General features: G+C 40.4%; 1 protein-coding gene across 3 annotated transcripts in view; it reads right to left on the reverse strand.

Moving 5' to 3' along the window:
* The window catches only part of LOC148067916 (nuclear factor of activated T-cells, cytoplasmic 1-like), a 63,295-nt gene that overhangs the window by 35,509 nt on the left and 8,416 nt on the right, over positions 1-19,370 (reverse strand). For all 3 annotated transcript variants that reach the window (XM_087805887.1, XM_087805885.1, XM_087805886.1), the window contains exons 4-6: positions 10,283-10,485; positions 6,005-6,177; positions 5,281-5,421 (exon numbers count right to left, since the gene is read on the reverse strand). In XM_087805887.1, the coding sequence (XP_087662013.1) occupies positions 5,281-5,421; positions 6,005-6,177; positions 10,283-10,485 (517 nt within the window). The remainder of the gene's footprint in view (positions 1-5,280; positions 5,422-6,004; positions 6,178-10,282; positions 10,486-19,370) is intronic.

The raw sequence follows: 19,370 nt of genomic DNA on the forward strand, positions 1-19,370 counted from the left end.
TTCCCTCTCCTCCCTCCAGACAAGAAGCGTCAGCTTCCCTCGTCTGGGTCTGTTTCTCCAGCGCCTGCCACTCGCATGGATCCACGGACGCCAGGGCAAGCCAGGGCACAAACGGCAATAGGTGTGCCCGGCATTTCTTTCTTTTCGCGAGCCAAGGGACTGGCTTGGGATTGACTTGAACGATCGGCACATATTTTCCAATTGGAAATTCGACTGAAGCGTTGGCACATGGAGTTCTCTCAGAACAGACAACAATGCAATTGTTGAGTTGGTTTCCATTGAACTGTATACAATATATTCATAGATATTTGATCAAAAAACTATTAAAAAAAATCTTTACCACGAACAAGTGTCGATATCTTTTAGAGTAAATCGGAGATACTTAACAGCTTCACTAAATACATTTGTCACAGTACAGATTGGAATCCTACTCTCTACTAGTACTAGTAAGATTTCAGATCCTACAGGATTCCTACTGGAATCCTGCTAGTACTAGTAGAGAGTAGAGATTGGACTACTGAACTGGGATCTGAATATTGGAATTCCAATATGTCCTAGGAGGATTCCAGATTCTACTAGTGAATTACAATCTCTACTAGGACAAATGGAAATTCTACCAGGACAATCTCTAATTCTAATTCTATTCGGATTACATCAAAATGTCATTTTGATTTTGACATAAAAATGTTATTTTGATTTTGACATAAAAATGTTATTTTGATTTTGACATAAAATTTTTATTTTTAATGTAATCAAAACCCTAACCCAACCCATATCAATATTCCCATATCAGAGATCCCAGTTCAGTAGCAGGATTCCAAGCTGTACTCTGACATATTCATAGCCAAGAAATGTTGTTAAATCAAGATTCAGTAACCAAATGTTGCCTCTACAAAGTAATATTATGTGTCCTGCAGACAAACTGATATGCATGTTTAAAGCCCAAAAAAAATAGATCACAATATAAAATCTTTGTTTTGCAAATTAAACAGATTTTATAAATGTCATGAAACTACATAACCTGCCACTATATATTTATATATTTATTTATATAGCGCTTTTCGAGACCAGGGTCACAAAGCGCTTAAACAATCAAAATAATACTCAAAAAAGTACATACTTTAAAGATCAAGATAATACTGAGAACAACACAGGAGTTCGAGAAATTCAAGGAAAAGCCTGAACAAATAGAAACGTCTTAAGATGTTTCTTAAAGGAGTCAGTAGATCCATCAAACGCAAAGAGAGAGGAAGATCGTTCCAAAGCTTAGGAGCAACAGCCTGAAAAGATTTCTCTCCTCTGGTCCTGAGCCGTGTGCGTGGAACCATAAGTAGATTCTGATCCACAGACCTCAGAGCCCGAGCTGGGGTGTAAGGCTGGATCAGATCAGTGATGTAAGGAGGAGCCTGACCGTGAATAGATCTGAAAGTAAGAACCAGAATTTTAAAGTTGATCCTGAAAGAAACTGGAAGCCAGTGAAGAGTTTTAAGGATCGGAGAAATGTGAGTTCTTCTACTTGAGCGGGTCAGAATTCTCGCTGCAGAGTTCTGAATCAACTGCAGACGAGACAGATCCTTCTTGTTAAGACATGAAAACAAACTGTTACACTAGTCCAGACGAGAAGAAACAAACGCATGGATTACAAGCTCCAGATCATGTTCCGACAACATTTTCCTAAGTTTAGAGATTTTTCTCAGTTGAAGGAAACAGTTTCTATATATATTTTTAGTTCAAGCTTTTTTTCAGATTTTTATCTACTGTATGAAAAAAGATAAATTGCTAAGGATGACTCAAACAGCTTGATTGGCCAAGAATATATCATATTTATGGTTATGAGAAGCTAGAATTAGCCTTTAGAAAATGAACTGGAGGAAGTGGTTGGATTCTGTTTTGACGCTGTCATTGACATTGTTGATCTTAATTAAACCTTATTTCATTAACAGTAGGGTTGAGTTTGAGACATATCGCTTGGATTGTTCCCTGTTCAAAGCTTTCAGTCACAATAAGAATGTGAATATTTCAGGTTATTTTAACATTGTTATGTCAGTTTAATTCCTTTGTCTTTGCATTGAACATCACGTCATCTAATTTCACCTACAGCCTGTAACGTAGAGGGAAATCCTGGACCTTTTTTAAAAGGAAAGTTTGAAGAAAGTTGTCATGAATTCACTAACGAGCACACAAACTCCCCTCGAGGCAGTGGATTCAAAAAGAGATTTGAGAGTTTCTGTTCAATCTTGCAGTGTGTCCTTAAATGAATCGGTCCCGCTGGGACCCCCGTCAGGTAGAGCCATGAAAGACAAATAATGGGGTTTGTTCGATAATGAAACGAGCATCAACATCAGGGCGGAAATGATTTTGATGTCTCATTACTAAAGATATTAAGAAGGGTTTTTGAAGGAAGCCCAGTCCTTAATGCCTCTCATCTTCCTCCCATTTCCCTCTTGTCTCCATCAAGCCTCTTGTCTTTTGTGCTTCGCTCGTCTACAGGGAATCCCTCATGGATGACTCACTAAAAACACTTCCTCCTTGAATAAGGCAAACAGGGCCCGAGGCGTGCGGCAATAGTGAGCGCACACAAGTACACAACATCAAACACACGCGCCGTGAGTTTGCATCAGTTTATCCTGTGTCTGGCGGAGTGGAGCGGCGAGGACGAACGTGGCACTTGGAAAGCACGAGTAATTATTTTTCAAGGCACAACAAGGTCTCCAACGGTAGCTTCAGTGCCGGGTTCATTTGATACCGGAGAAATCTCATGGGCGTAGAGACAAGTAAAACAACATGGAGTGTGAAGAAGAAATGAGGCTGCGAAAGACAGGCAGGGAGGACATTATGTTTATATAACTCGTGTTTATGTAACGAAGTAGACGTTTATTAAAAAAGATGATGGCACTGTAACTTTTCATGGCAGCAACAGTGGAGTTTAATTTCATGTCCTCCAAGAAAAATACCTTTTAAAATAGCCCTGTGATTATAATGTAAATGATTTTTATACCTCAATAATGAAATACATTTTTTAGTCTATAGTTCAATATATAACCAAAGGACAAGGATAAAAATCAGCCAAGGAACTATATTTGAAAGTATAAATACTTTAACAAACTGCTGTATTTAGGTGTGTGTATTGGCAGGATTCTGGAGACACTATACGTATCACGAAATAGGGGCAACGATAAAATATATTGTGATACTGTAGGAACAAGGATGCATGTGTAGTATTGTCGAGTACTTGACTCTGGTGTTGTGATAGTGTCGTAACAAGGATATTTGTGTAGTATTGTCCAGTACTTGACTCTGGTGTTGTAGAATTTACCACATGACTCTTGACGAAGTAGTAACTGCTTTCATTTGTTTTCAAAGCAAAATATGATTTCATTCAGTCATCGCCAGGATCTCACTGTTTCTTTAGCTGCAGAGGGCATAATGACTGCTGCCATCTAGAGGTAAGAAGTTTAATTGCAACACAAACATGAACAAATGCAGTGAATATTCACGTGTAAACTGTAAACCATAAAGGAACTATGATAATGATTTAATTGGAATTGTGGAAGAAAGATTGTGATATATCGCTGTATCAATATTTTCTAGTACCAAGAATCCTTGGGTCATTAAAGTGGATATAAAAGCACACAAAGTACTGGGCAGATCTTCTCGACCACCAAGGAGATAGAAACGCAAGGCAGGCTAACCTTAGGAATCTCACTCGTGGAGATAATGTCTTTTACAGGTACTCCACACAGAAGTAAAACAGAGTAAGAGGTCAGCGATGAAAAATGAGAATCGGAGGAAGGATTGAAAAAGGAAGAGAGAGCGCCAGTGGAAGAGAGGAAATAAAACTTGTGTGGGGTCACGCGGCTCAGATGACATGCAGGGTGTTGCGTATGGGCTTTCCTCTCGAGGGGGAACCCTCTTTCCGTTAAGACAGGGGGAGACCCCCTCTAACCAAGTTCATCTGCCTCCTTCACGCCATCCTTCACCTCCACACACACTCAGCTGTCATGCAGGGTCGAGAGATTCTATCTTTTCCATTATATCTCACTGCATTTACTTAAGTGAAGGACCTGGAGCCGATAATGACTGGATATTTGTTCAATGAAGAATTTAGATTTTATTATATATATACTACCGAGCCTCACAGAGTAATACTACTGAGCCTCACAGAGTAATACTACAGACTCTCACGGAGTAATACTACAGAGCCCCGCAGAGTAATACTACTGAGCCTCACAGAGTAATACTACAGAGCTTCACAGAGTAATACTACAGAGCCTCACAGAGTAATACTACAGAGCCGCACAGAGTAATACTACGGAGCCTCACAGAGTAATACTACAGAGCCTCACAGAGTAATACTACAGAGCCGCACAGAGTAATACTACTGAGCCTCACAGAGTAATACTACAGAGCCTCACAGAGTAATACTACAGAGCACCACAGAGTAAAACTACTGAGCCTCACTAAGCAATACTACAGAGCCTTCCTCATTAATACTACAGAGCCTCCCTGAGTAATACTACAGAGCCTCACAGAGCAATAATACAGAGCCCCACAGAGTAATAATACAGAGCCCCACTGAGTAATACTACTGAGCCTCATAGAGTAATACTACAGAGCCTCACAGAGTAATACTACAGAGTCTCACTGAGTAATACTACAGAGCCTGATAGAGTTAAGTGTGCGTTGTATTCTGAAAAATACGGTGTCCATTTTTCTGGAGGCCTAAGCTAAATACTTTGAAATCCTACTCCCGCTAGCTTCGCCTCTGTCTACAGTAAGTTGATCAGTTCATTAATAAAAATTACAAAAGTAAAAAAGTTATTCCAAAATGTCAAGCATGTATGGCTGCACTACAAGCATAAGCTCACTTGTATTTTTCATCATAAAACGGAAACAAATACACTCAAAAGAACATAAATGAAACCAGCTCAGCACCATGACTCACAGCCACAGATGAATCTACTAGGACGTGTTGAAAAGAAGGTAGCAGAGTGAGGCAGGAGGGTTAAATGTCAAGAGTGAAAAGACGTTACACACAGCCTTGTTGTGATTCATTCCTTAACTTGTGGCAAGTGGACGGGCAATGGAAACTTCTGCAAATGTAAATAAGCTTCGGTTAAAAATATAGTTAAACTAATGCACAACACATGTTCTTCTCTGGCAAGAGCCGCTTGTGTTTTGACGGGAGGACGGGGAGAGGAAATGTCATGCGCCGGGGTAGAGGGGGGACCAATTTGAAGGAAGTAAATTGAGAGCGTGTGATTAGGGTCAAGTCCTTACCCTGGGCCTTCTCCACAAACACCACCTTTGAGTCCGGGAGGAAGTTGAGTCCACTCAAGAGCATCATCTTGCCTCCTGTGGTGGAATAACTGTCCATGCTCTGCTTCTCTACCAAGGGGAGCTCCTGGGCCGAGCGCTGGGCTATGAGTGAAAACAGATACAGTTTAATACAAAGCACAAAGAGTCGTGCTCGGGCTGGACACACACACAGAGCAGGTCCATGATGCTCACAGTATATACTGTATATATTATTTTAAAAGACCTCAAGAGAGTGACAAACATCTTAGAACTTGAGTGAAAAAAACAAGCGAATCTTAAATCTTTAATCACAGGAAAGACCTTATTATCCATTTTAAGCATTAGCCTTCCAGATAATGATGTTCTGGATTAACACCTACCCTGGGTCATAAAAAAACTCACTAAATTGGCTTCCATGGCTGTAAACAACACCTGAGTTTCTTTCAATGTACTCATTCAGTTCAACTGGCAAAAGATCTTCGGTAGGGAAAACTGTGCTAATGGAGCAGGCTTACCACAATAACTCGTGCAACCGGTCATAAAACATGAAGTAAAATAGATAACATGTGTACCTGGCATTGGATTAAGCATGATGACAAGGTTAGCTTGGTTGAGTTTTCGTGCACGTTCACGGCTGGTATTATTGGACAACAATGGATTCAATGATCTTTGGAGAAGGTTTTGCGTCAGTTAGTGCGACACTTACAGCATTCGATGGGGTTGGAAGCGGCCTGTAGCGACACCGTTCTGCCGTTGGGTTGGTTGATGTGAACCCGGAACACCAGCCTGACCCTCGTGTTCTTACGACCGATGTCCGTCTCTCCTTTGCGAAGCTCGATGTCGGAGTTGCGGAGCTTTAGGATACCCGCGCAATCGATTCTGTGACAGAGAGAAACGGCACAAGTATCAGATAAGATGCTCTTTTTAGTTCAGGAATTTGTGACGGACTGATGTGGATTAGATAGATTCGAAAAGCATTAGTCTTCTAAACCAAGTAATTAATGGTTAATTTAAAATGTTTCATTTTATACATCAATTCATGAGCTCGGCTCTGACTCCTGCCAGTATTCCCTGTAGTAATCTTGAACGAAACGATTTTTTTGAGGTCCACTTGAAGGACCAGGCTACTAGCAAGTGTGGGCTCCTGATCTTTGGGTTACAAGTTAGCATGATGAAGTGTGTAATTGAAAGAAGAATATTTAAATATTGTGACCACAAACTTGTCTGGGAAGATAAATTGACCAATGGTATTATTAGAGTAGAATGTGAAATAGTGGAATAACACTGCAGTAGAATTTAACCTCATCATTAGTCATGGTCTGAAGAAGCTTCATGAAACAGTGTCATTATCTTCAGAGTCCACTAGATGGTAGTGATGTTTTGATGAAGCTTCATGAAACAGTGTCATTATCTTCAGAGTCCACTAGATGGTAGTGATGTGTTGATGAAGCTTCATGAAACAGTGTCATTATCTTCAGAGTCCACTAAATGTTAGTGATGTGTTGATGAAGCTTCATGAAACAGTGTCATTATCTTCAGAGTCCACTAGATGGTAGTGATGTGTTGATGAAGCTTCATGAAACAGTGTCATTATCTTCAGAGTCCACTAAATGTTAGTGATGTGTTGATGAAGCTTCATGAAACAGTGAAACAGATTAATTTTTCAAAATCTGATTTCATTGTAGATACAGCATCAGTTGAGGGATTCCGGGACAGGAGGCACATTTAATCATATACTACGTGATCCAATTATCTTGAGAAACCTTTAGCAATGATGTCTGTGGACAGAGTTACTCATTAAAATACACACACAAAAAAATAAATTGTGTGGTAAAAATTGCTATGGTCCAAAAAAACTATGATTAAATCTTACGTGGTTTTACCGGGAAAGCTTCTTGTCTCAACCCCAGAGAGCTCACCAAACTATAGTTACTTCATTTCACTCATTATTAAAACGGCTAATTGTTGCCACATGACGACCCACTTTGTCCATTTATTTTACCATATGGAAGGTGAGGTACAAGGTTTTTTTTCTTTCTTTGCAATTGAGAAAAATTTACATTTTGGCATTTTATGATTTGAAATAAAACTGGACGGGTAGAGCTCAAGGAGAGTTAAATGTGAGAATGATTTGGCATTTAAACTATTTAGCATGGTAGATTTTTGGGCACGGTTCCTGGAACATGGCAAATGTCAACTTTTATTTGAGTCACTTTTTCCCTTTGAATCTGCTCCGTGCAACTGTAGGAGAAAAATGATGTCTGGCCTGTAATAACACTTCTTAATAGCTTTGCACGATAAGTTGAAGATTTATTTTATTCACTCATCCATTCATATTCATGTTGCGTGTGGCTGTTCGGGCTCTACCATAGAAATGTCACGTTCAATTGTCCTCCGCATCTTCAAAGTATTCTAAAATGACTTTAATATGTTTCAAATGTTCCACGGAATAACATGATTGGAATATAATTGCTCTGCGCGTCTGAAACTGATTTTCGGAAGAAGAAATACAGACCGAAAACTGTCGCTTCATGACTTCCAGCGTCGCACACAGTGAACAAATGATTCCCAGCATGACAGAGAAATGGAAGCAGTTTTTTTTATCTACCCAATATGTCAACTTTTTATCAAAGACAAAAGTTCACACTTAGCCAAAGCTGCAACTAATTTTGTCTTGGCTCTGGTTGGTTGTTGCCGGAATACACTTTAACGATACATCGTCGTCATAACTAGAGGCGTCTATTAGTAAGAATGTGTTGATACGATACAGGGGGCAATTATGCGAAATATAGTGATACTGCAGTAACGGGAATATATGTATTGTATTGTCGAGTACTTGACTCTGGTGTTGTGATAGTGTAGTACCAAGGATATATGTGTAGTATTGTCGACTACTTGACTCTGGTGTTGTGATAGTGTAGTAACAAGTATATATGTGTAGTATTGTCCAGTACTTGACTTTGGTGTTGTGATAGTGTAGTAACAAGTATATATGTATACTATTGTCCAGTACTTGACTCTGGTGTTGCAGTATTTACAGACCACATGACTCTTGACAAAGTTTCAAACCAAAATATGTCCAGACATCAGCTTTAAAAGCTGCTGGAGTCACTGTATCCTCTAGTCCTCAATCATCACCGAAATCTTGCGGGGTCAATGTTCCATTAGCTGCGGAGGTTGTAATGACTGCTGCCATCTAACGGTCAGAAATTGAATTGCAACAAAAACATGAACAAACGCTGTGTATATTTGCATGTTAATTGTGAATAAAATTAAAAAACTTTTTTTTTTTTTTTTACAAATTTACCAATTTTGTTGAACTATAAACCATAAAAGAGCTTTAGTAGCACATCAAATATTATTAGCAGTATTATGCAGTTTCGCAAAACTTTTGTTAAAGATTCTGAAGTTAAACAGAAACACAAAAGCAGAATGAGAAGACAAGTTTAAAAAAAAACAAAATTTATTAATCAGAGTTTGTATAGAACTCCACCTTCTGAGTCAAATTAATTATTGTTCATGATAAAAGCGTTTTTTAAAGTTGTGAAGATGGAGATGTGAGATGCAGTGGCTTATGTAACCAGTTTACGGCTACAGCAGTTATAGCCATAAAACTCTGTCCTGGGCCAGAGTCCAATATATTCTTGACCACAGTTTCTGAAAAAAAAGCCCCAGGACGGGAGCTGCTGCCTGGACCTGCTGCTGAGTGCAACCCCTTTGGATCAGCGCACGTCTGAAGGGGGAATGTCGGGACGGCCCAGGCTCGATCTTGCATTCGGCCTAGAAAAATTGGCCTTAGATCCAAGTTTTCTTCAATTTTATTTTAATATTTATTGATACATTTCATTGTTTTTAACCCAAAAAATACTGCAGTAAATAAAAGCAGTTTTTAAATAACTTAATCTCTACGAAAATAACTTTGCTTCACCTTTTCATCTGGGAAAGGTTTGAAAAGACAGTACAATTATTAAGATTAATTGAGCACAAAAGCATGAGCAACACATTTTGTAAATTGAAGTACATTATTTATTATATTTTTCCTTCTGTTGCCATCAAAAAATACATGATTCTAACGTGAGAGTTTGTCCAAACGAGAGCTGATAGAAAGGATTGATTGATTGATTATTCTTTTCACGATAATGTATCGATATATGACAAAACTATAATTAAAAATTATGTTTTCATTTTTCGCTTGTAAGTCATAATTTATGTGTTACCATAGATTGTTTATAATTCATAGTTTCATAAAACTTTTTTTTATTTTTTTTTATTCTAATTTAGAATTAACTTGCAAATATTCACAGTGTTCAATTTGGTGTTGAAATGAAACTTCCGCTCTGCGGCTAAAGGAAACTTAAAATCATGCGAGATCCGGACAATGACTGAGGACGAGAAGATACAGCTGCTTTTAAAGTTGATGTTTGGACACATTTTGGTTTGAAAAAATATGAAAGCAGGTACGACTTCGTCAAGAGTCATGTGGTCTGTAAATTCTACAACACCAGAGTCAAGTACTGGACAATACTACATATATATCCCTGTTACTACAGTATCGCAATATATCTCAATATATTTCATCGTTGCACCTATCGTGAACCAGATTCTTGCCGATGCTAACACCTAGTACAAACTTGGCTAAACGTTTAGGGTTCAGAAGGGAATAAGTTTGATTTCCTGGATTTTAAACACAAATACTCAAAAACATTCTACTCCGTTGTAGGATGGAATAAAGAAGGTTCTTCATGGAAGAAGAAAAGGTTTTCTTACCTGTGAGGGTTCAATAACCAACTCTCAGTCATACTTTCATTTTTTTGTTGTAATGACTTTCACAGAAATGTGTCGCCATGTTTACTGCCTTTCATCACGTGTGTCATTTGCAAAGTGTTGAGCGACGCGAAAGGTGATTTGTGTGTATTTTCTAAACCAAGCGCAGAGTCTGGTGAAATAGTGGAAAAAAAAGCAAAGATGGATGTTTCTCACTCACATGGCTCGCATGTTGTTCTCAGGCAGGAGCGGGATCTCCAGGATCTTGGTGTTGGTCTGCATGACTTCATGGCTGGCGGTGGAGACGGTCTTGCCTGTGATGCGGTGAACCTGGTAGAAGGCATGTGGTCGCAGGAGGCGGTCGTCTGCGGTGCCGATGAACAGCTGCAGGGTGAGCGGCTCGCTTTCCATGTAGCCGTAAAGCTGGCAGGAGAACAAAGGAACCCAGGTGAGAACCGACATCAGCCTTTAACAGCCGATCGCAGGGAAGCCTTGGTTTAGGAAATGGATGAAATCGGCTACTGATGCTTTAAGAGGCCTTAAATGACGGCCCGGCTCGGCTCATTAAACCCTTACTTTGTTTGTTATTTCGGTTGTTCTGGAGACCATTTTAAATTGGTCCATACGTTCTTCTCTTTGACCTACATCACCTTTTTTTTTTCTTTTACAAATTGATTTCTGTCTGGGCTCTAAATGTGTTGAACACATGGACTTCCTGCTCCCGTCACTTCTGGGTTGATTAAATTCCCAGTGATGCTATTTTTAATGGTGTCAACAGCGAAGAATCCAGATGAAGACTCGGGTCAAACTTGGAGATGAAATGGAAATTTAAATCAAGAGACTCGAACGACTCAAAACCATCTTGGCGAGCTCTCTTCTCGTTGCATAACTACTGGTCTCGATGAAGTTTTGTTTACACAAAGTCAATTGGTACGTATTTAAGAGATATATTAATGTCAATAAAGACATTTAAAAACAAAAACTTCTTGTATTTTCTTAGATACAAGTATTGGATTGTCAGTGGTAACCTAGTTTTAATATGTTTAAGTATGAGTAAATATTTTGCATTCATACATATCCATGAATTTCTGTTTACACAAAATCAATCTGTGAGTATTCAAGAGTTCAGAAACAAAGTAAATTAATCTCAATAAAAAATAAAAAACGTAATCCAATACTAGTATCTAAGAAAATAATTTGTCAACATAGTTTTCAAGTGGTAAATATTTTAAAGTCGTACATATGGATGTTTTTTTTTGTTTACACAGAGTATTTCTGGTATGTATTTATTTAACATTCAGCAGTATATAATGTCAACAAAAAATTAAGATGAAAAAACACATAGTATTTGAAATAATGACAAACCATTGAAAATCGTACATATTAAAGTTTTTTTTAACTTTAAGTCAAGTCTTGTCAAATACCTCTCATTGAACCTTTTTTTTAGTGTTCGTACCAGACCAGTTTAAAACTGACAAAAGATAAAGATTATTGAATCACAAAAAAGGAGTAAATGATCTTCATGGAGGAGGTATGCACTGTCTCGGTGCTTTTCCTAGTTCATGACCTCATGAATCCCAACACTATAGCGAGTGCACAACATCTTCAGTTCGGAACGCAGACGTGCTGCCTTCGGGCGATTCTCAACATTACATTATGATTCCTATTAAAGCCTGAGACTCGGGCCCGGCGTCCTACTGTGATAAAAGTCTTCATATATCAGAAGAACCACTTCAAACATGCAGGACTTCCTCCAGCACGCCGTCGTTAGCGGCTGCTGTTTGACTCGTAAAAGAAAAAAATCAAATATTAAACACAGAAAGAAGGCACACTCCACTCCCACGTATCATTTGAACACTTCTCAAAGTATCATGTGGGCCAAGAGTCCTAAAAGAAAATGAACCAAGTGCCAACTTAAGAATTTAATTTTAGATTCTCGTCTATCGTTCTATAATTGGAGGATCTGACAAAGTGTACATTGGCTGAACAATAAAAGATAACTGATACTTTGAAGGGAATTTTTTCTCATCATAATAATTGCCAACCAAAAGTGGGTTTTCTTCTTCGCTCAGACCTCCCAGAATGCACCAGCTCATTACCATGCAACGTTTTCACTCAGCCGTGCGTCACACCAAGAGGATCAGCTCGCGATCCCTTTTCAAAATAAAAGAGAGTAACGACGAGTGAAGCCCAAACAACTTATCCCCCCCCCCCACGTGGTGGTCTCGACGCTCAGGTGGCGTTACGGCGTGTGACGTCCACCGTGACGGATCACTTACTCAAGACAGAAGGCAAGACGTGGTCGACTGAAAAAAAAAAGAAAATCCCACAAATTGCTCAATTACGGCAGCAGCACATCACTTCTGGCCAATTTTCTTTGAGGAGGACTGGAGTGAAAACATTGTTTCTCCGGAGTGGATTGACGGACCCCCCCCTGTTGTTTATCCTGCGGGGCCTGAGCCACGTAACAAAAATGAAGACCACGTGTAACCTATGACATAATCTGATTAATGGCTTTATAATAACCTTGATGTGAGCGGTCGTGGAGACGGGAGCGCAGAGGAGAATGATGTCATTTGACTTCGGCGGAGAAAAAAAAATTGTCTGGAAAGTGTGTTGAAGAATAATCTTGTATCAAATTGCTTTTGATTTGATACAATACAGTGTGTTTTCGCTCTGAAAACAGTAAAATATGGATGTCCGGTTGAACGTCTTTCCATATGTATCGATGATCTAAACGCCAGTGGTTTTTCAATTCGACGAAGACGCTCCAGTTCCTCGTTTATCTCAATCTCCATCCGTACTTTTTTTTTTTTTTCGGAGCAGCTGTTTTGACCCGAGAGTTAGTCACACATAAAAGTCATCAGCGAGTTAGACCGAGGTCAGGAGCTTCTTGAAGTCTGGCCGTCCCGAGGGACCACTTCATCGGCGTGGTGATCTCATCTGCAGACCCAAGCGCCGCTTGTTATATTTCGCTCACGGTGTCATCAGATGCAATTATCCGCGCACGGCACATGCTACTAGTTACTTGACACGAGGGGGGACCCTTAAATCTGGAGGTACAAATCTGACTGTTAAAATTGCATGACGTGAACTTCAATAAAAACACGCGCGACCTCAGACTACAAAGTGCTCGTCGCTGTCGCCTCGAGGGGGGATCATGGTCGACCATTACCTCAGCTGCCATGTGGCGGACTGGACGGGACTTGAGGGGTGATCGGGGGGTGTTTATCCCTTCACTCTTCTTGCGGTAGCTCCCGATGCCGGTGGCTTCTTCACTCATGACCTCATGGAGGAGAGGAAGTGATTAATGAGGTCAGGTAGCCCCCTCTGTGACGCTGCTCTTCCCAGCAGCAAAATAATGGCGGTCAAGTCCCCCCTCGGTGAACTCACCACGATTTCTTTACCATATGTGCTCCCCTGACCCCTCCCTGTGTGCCGCAAAAACCCCCCGACCCCCATCCGACCGCTCCGTCTACGATGCTCAGCGATGACAAGCAGGCAGCAAAACAAACTTTTTTTCTTTTTTTTTAAATGAAAGAGCGGTGATACCATTAAGAAAGTGGGGCACAGGGCGAGAGGCTCTTCACACACCTGTGACCTCAGCTAATCTGTAACAGATGATATTTACAAACTGCGGCTCATCTGGCAACGAATATTCACTGTTTAAATAATTTAAATTGAGTTAGAATCCTCAGCTGTTTTTTTCCTCCGGTGCCAACGTCTGTCGCTGCGTCGACACGCGCTCGACACCTCCTGTCATGAGCACTTACGTAAATAAGACATTTCGTATTTTGGCAGCTGATAATTGTGTAATTGACTACAGATGTATTGTCTAGGTCATTTTTCTGATGATGTGGAAGAGCGTCGCGCCGCACACGTAGGTGCACGCCATCTCATTTCCCTCAATTATTCCACTGCAAGAAGCCCAAATCAAGACGTCGAAGTCCAATATGATGATTTAATACGTCGCCATAAAGAGAAACTCAATCTTTTCGAGCAGTGACTCAGACCTCCGTTACCTTCCATCATAACTTTAACAACGTTTCGCTGGACCAAAGTTGGGAATTTGGACATTTAGTGAGCAATAACGACGTTCCGGTTAATTAGAAGTGTCTGGTGTGAGTAGAAATGGAGTGTGAATACGCTCCGCGCGCCGAGTTCTGTCCTCCTGCAGTGACTTCATCGCCGCCTGGAGAAATGTCATGACTCGTAGAAAGCCACGTGGCAGAGTATTAGAAGGAGCAGCGAAAGACGACCAGAGGCAGACGAGGGGAGGAAAAATACAACCGCTGGTTCTGGCTTCTCACTATGATCACGCTCGCCGACCTCTGTCAAGTGCTGACAGCCACAAAACCAGCATTTGCTGAATCCAAATAAACGTACACTCCTCAAAAATGTCTTCTCTTTTCCAGACATGACTCCATCACCCTCAAGTCTAGCCGGTGTCTCCCCCTTCATCGGCGACACGTATGGATCTGAAATGATTTTCTCAAAAACCGTTTCGGCTCAAAAATGCACTTTCGATGGATCTACTGACTCCTTCAAGAAACATCTTAAGACACTTTTATTCGTGCAGGCTTTTCCTTGATTCTCTGAGACTCCTGTGCTGTTCTCAGTATTATCTTGATCTTTTAAAGTATATATTTTATTGAGTATTGCTTTGATTGTTTAAGCGCTTTGTGACCCTGGTCTGGAAAGGCGCTCTATAAATATTACTTACTTACTTACTTAATAGAAAAGGTAGTTAACTTGAATGTAAACAGTAGTTTTCCTCAATTTAATTGGCTTTCTTTTTTATAAAAAAACAATTGTGGAACACATATTTGTAAATTCATAGGTTTTAGCTTTGGGAAATCTGTCTGTTATTCCCATTTTTATGAGCAGTAGTATTAAGCAGTAGTTTACCGAAAAATTCAAATATCAGTAATCCACATGATGGTCGCGAACAGTGCTCGTTCGTCCTCCGCGTCCAAAAAGACACTTAAAAACATCCAAATACCTCCATACTGCTCGTCTGTAACATCCCTCTTAGATTGAAGCCTTGACATTAGGAATTGTTCGACAAAAAGCTCCCAGTGTGGACAGAAGACAGGGAGAGCTTGTGTGGTATTTACCTGTCGGTTTCCTATTTGTGGAGCATGTATTAGCTTCTGCTACAAACAAACTTTTAATATATATAGACTTATTTATTCTCCCAACAATTCCCTCTTGTCGTGGCTTCAATTCAAGAGGGGCGTCACAGACGAGCAGTATGGAGGTATTTGGATGTTTTTAAACGTGAGCTTTGCTCACATGAACATACATTATTGACCATAACTCTAAAAAGGAAAAGATTATTCTGAAAAGAATCCCAACCTATAGTTGAAAAACTACATTTTTAATTTTGTTTGAAGTACCAAATTTGATATATGTGAAAAAAAAAAAAGCAACATTCATTACAATGGTTCCCCCTCAACCTCTTGTTCCATCGAAGCCCATCAAGTGCTTGAGAAAATACATCCAACACTTTCCATTAACTACCACTCTCACTGTCACTGACTCGTAAATCTGCGGGCTGGCTGCGATTGGCTAAAAAGAAAACAGCGAAAATGATTCAATCTTTCCTACTTGTTGCAAACCAGACAATTAGTGGTGGTATCCCTGTACCAGCGTAAAGGGAGACCCGTCTAATGGAGAGTCACAATTAAATGGTGGCGTAAATGCCCCTTCGGGCAATGATTAATAGCTCTGTGGACTCACATAGAGCATTAGAACACCACGACTAATGAACGTCAGACCGGGCAGTGGATTTAAAGACCAATTAGCTTCTACGTCGCAGTGACCAGCACCACCATGATGTTTCTATCTGCAGATCCAACGCGTGGCGATACTAGAGCAAACGTTTCCTCCGTCTTTAATGTAGTCGTGGACGATCCATGAGGCGAATTTGATCCGCTCGACACCCGGTGAAGGAGGAAGAGAGACAGGGTTTAAGTCACGTACATGCTAATAGGGATGATGGTCGCATCCTGTTTTAATTACAGCGTGTCTGCCGCTGCTGCAGACTTATTAGAAAACAGTGAAAAAAAAGCCCTATAGGCTCGTCATTATCCCATATGAACTAGCCATATGCAGGAATGTGCTTTATGCCGGGTGATAGGTTTAATTCCCAACAGGTGTGGCCGTCTCCTGTAACCGAGGCCGACCGGATGTTTTCTGTTTGAGCTCGAACCTGTGCAACGTCTTCCCCTCATCAAAGTTCATTCGTTCAATTCTACCGCTTTATCCCTTACCGGGGTCACCGGGTGACTGGAGCCTATCCCAGTATCATAGGGCGAGAGGCAGGGGACACCCTGGACAGGACGCCAGTCTGTCGCAGGGCACACAAAGACAGACAACCATTCACACACACACTCAAATCTACGGACAATTTCTCCAAGTTCTCAATCAACCTCTGTATGTTTTTGGACTGTGGGAGGAAACCGGAGTGCCCAGAGTAAAACCTATACTTTTTATACTAACTTTTTAGCTGAAGAAAGTAGCAGAAAAACTAAAGTCTCAACAGTGTTTTCTAGCGAGTTGACTTAGTTGTTTTTTTTCCTCCTTCAGGAAGTCTTGCTGTGGAACGCTAGCATAGTTGAGGTGAGGCGACGGTTTGTCTGGAACAGTGTGAGAAGATCCGATTGAGAGACGTAGAGCCACTTAATAGAGCTGTGGTTTTGGGGCAGTAAATAAAGCGAAAATGCAGCCGTGGGGGTCAGAAGAAGGATCAATCATAACGGGGGGAGGTTCAAAGAGAGGGATGAGTAGGAACCGAGGGAAGGTCGGACTGTGGTTCCTGAGTGAATTAGTCAAGTTTGGAATGGAAAGAGCGGCGAGGCAATGGATTTAGCTGACAGTAATGCTAGATTTTTATCTGGAGGTCTGCGAAATAGATAATTTGTTCTGTTGGACTGTGTAGCAAGAACTGCAACACACCGACGACAGTAAATGAGCAGCTGGGTTTTTTTTTTTGTTGGTAAAACAAACCAGCAGTGTTCGTCTCTCCGGAGGACGTTGTTGGCTGTGGATACAATGTACCTCCCCACACCGCTCTCTCCGATACACGTGTCATCATCATTCAAAGCACATGTGTCCGATCAGCCATGAGTTAAAAAAAAAAAACACAAAAAAAAAACGTCCACGGAAGATTGGGCTTCAATTGTGGGAGGCCTGCTGGGATCGGCCCAGGAGATGTTTGACGGATCAACAATTCACGAGATGCGACATCTTCTGCTCCCGCCGGGGACCGCGGGACGCACTGGTGCATGCGAAGAAGGGAGGTGACCGAAGGGTGCCTGAGATTTCTGACTGCTTTCCAACGGCAGCCTCCACCAAAACACCCTCACGCTTGGCCTTCCCTTGGAGTGCGGCGGCTCTAATCAGCAGGATGCAGAAGATCTCGAGGGGCAGCGAAGCCAAGCCCCAGCTGCCTAGCTGCTCCCTCTGCCCCTTCCCTGTTTTGACTCTTCATCAACACACACACTTTGCTGCTTCCTCCACCCGTGGCCCTGTGTCATTATTGTCTCATTCTACTTGAATGCGCCTTAACCATTCAGCGAGTGCCACTCATTATTCCGGGCTCCCGGGACTCACCTGGCTTGACTTTTAAGATCACAACACTACGATGCTACCTTGGGGGGTTTTCACCTTTTCTACTGTGCTGTCGAAAGCTTTTCCTTTTTTTTGTTTTGTTCCTTTAGTCGTTAAATTAAATCATCTGCACTGTAAACAGTTACTGCCCAAAGAGAGTGATTGTAAGTTGAGGATTTGCAATTTTATTTTGGAAACTTTTCATTTTGAGTGATGTTAAACAAATGGTAAAATGGAGTGATAATAATTGATGTATATTGTTTGAAGAGTATGTTTCCTCCTATATTCAGTCAGTAGATTAATGTTCATGTTAATAAAAAGACTGACTAAGATGCTTAGGTTTAAGATAAGATGAAGGACCGAGATAATGGATGTCAACAATAAAAAAAATGTTGGAAAGTACAACAAATACTTAGATATTTAAGATGATTCGAGCCTCAAAGAATGAAAAAATATCGAAATTGTCCTTTTTGGGTAAATCTAAAAAACAATGTAAACTGAAAGAAAAACATTCTGTTTGTGCATACATCTGCCAAGGAGATTATTTTTACATTACTTTATAAAAATGTAGTATACAATTAAAATAGTAAAATTCAGAATGAATAGGATATGTTTCCATTTTCAGCAAATATAGTTGACATTTTTACTACATTTCTTTATGGTTTGACTTCCAACAATAAGCAAAAGTAAAAAATATATATATAATTTTGTGAACTATAAAGTTTTTGTATGTACTGTATATATTTAGAACAGTCTTTTTAATTAGCCTTATTACCACATTACATTATCACATTAATTAAAAAAAAAAATAACAAACATAATAAATAATTTAAAAATAAATAAAATGAAAGAAACGATTATTAAAAAGAGAATAAATAGTTAACCACTCTGATTCTTCTTGGGTTGATTCGATTGTATAATGGTTTATGGATGGAGTTAACCACCAAAATATATTCACTTTGTATGTTTGTTAAACTGAACAAACGGCAGCTCAGACGTAGCTACTGAAATGTATAAATGAAGACGAGCCATTACACTTTTACCTTCACTTTTTAAAACTCTCAACATAATTTTCTACATGCGTATAATCTGATGGATCTTTATCCCTTATTTCGCTAAATCTGAATATGGGCAAAGTCTGCCTACTCCTGTTATTTTTACTCCAACACTAAATCAAAACAAGTCCCACCTGCCACAAGAGTCCCTGAGGCCTGGCTCGCCTCACGTGAAAGTGTGACGATCGGCTGTTTATTCGCTCACGTGTTGATATACACAACGCTCGCAAACGAAGGCGGGATAATGATCTGTATTTACAGAGGAGAACCCAGGGGCTGAAAGGGGCCGGCTCATAACACCACGTTGGCCCGGACAGCTGTCGAGTGAATGTGGCGTTGAGTAGACCAATATGTGCTGACAACATCTATTTACCGAAAAAAATATGTTGTGTTAACATTAAGGTGTAGCCTGTGAAGCGAGGCCGCCTCTAGTGTAACGCTTCTCACACACTCGTTGGCTTGTGTCTCGCTCGCGTCATCGCTTGAAAAATGCACTTTGGCATAAAATGAGTTGATGTAGTTTACACGTGACGTTGAGGACGATTGAGTCTCGATTGTTAATAACCTGCAAGCGACATCCCCACCTTGAGCAAACCAGCGTTTTGTCACGCTGGAATTGAACCGCAGAGAAGAAAGACA

Source organism: Callionymus lyra, chromosome 13 (assembly GCF_982586985.1).
Source record: "Callionymus lyra chromosome 13, fCalLyr1.hap1.1, whole genome shotgun sequence".
Taxonomy (NCBI): Eukaryota; Metazoa; Chordata; class Actinopteri; order Syngnathiformes; family Callionymidae; genus Callionymus; species Callionymus lyra.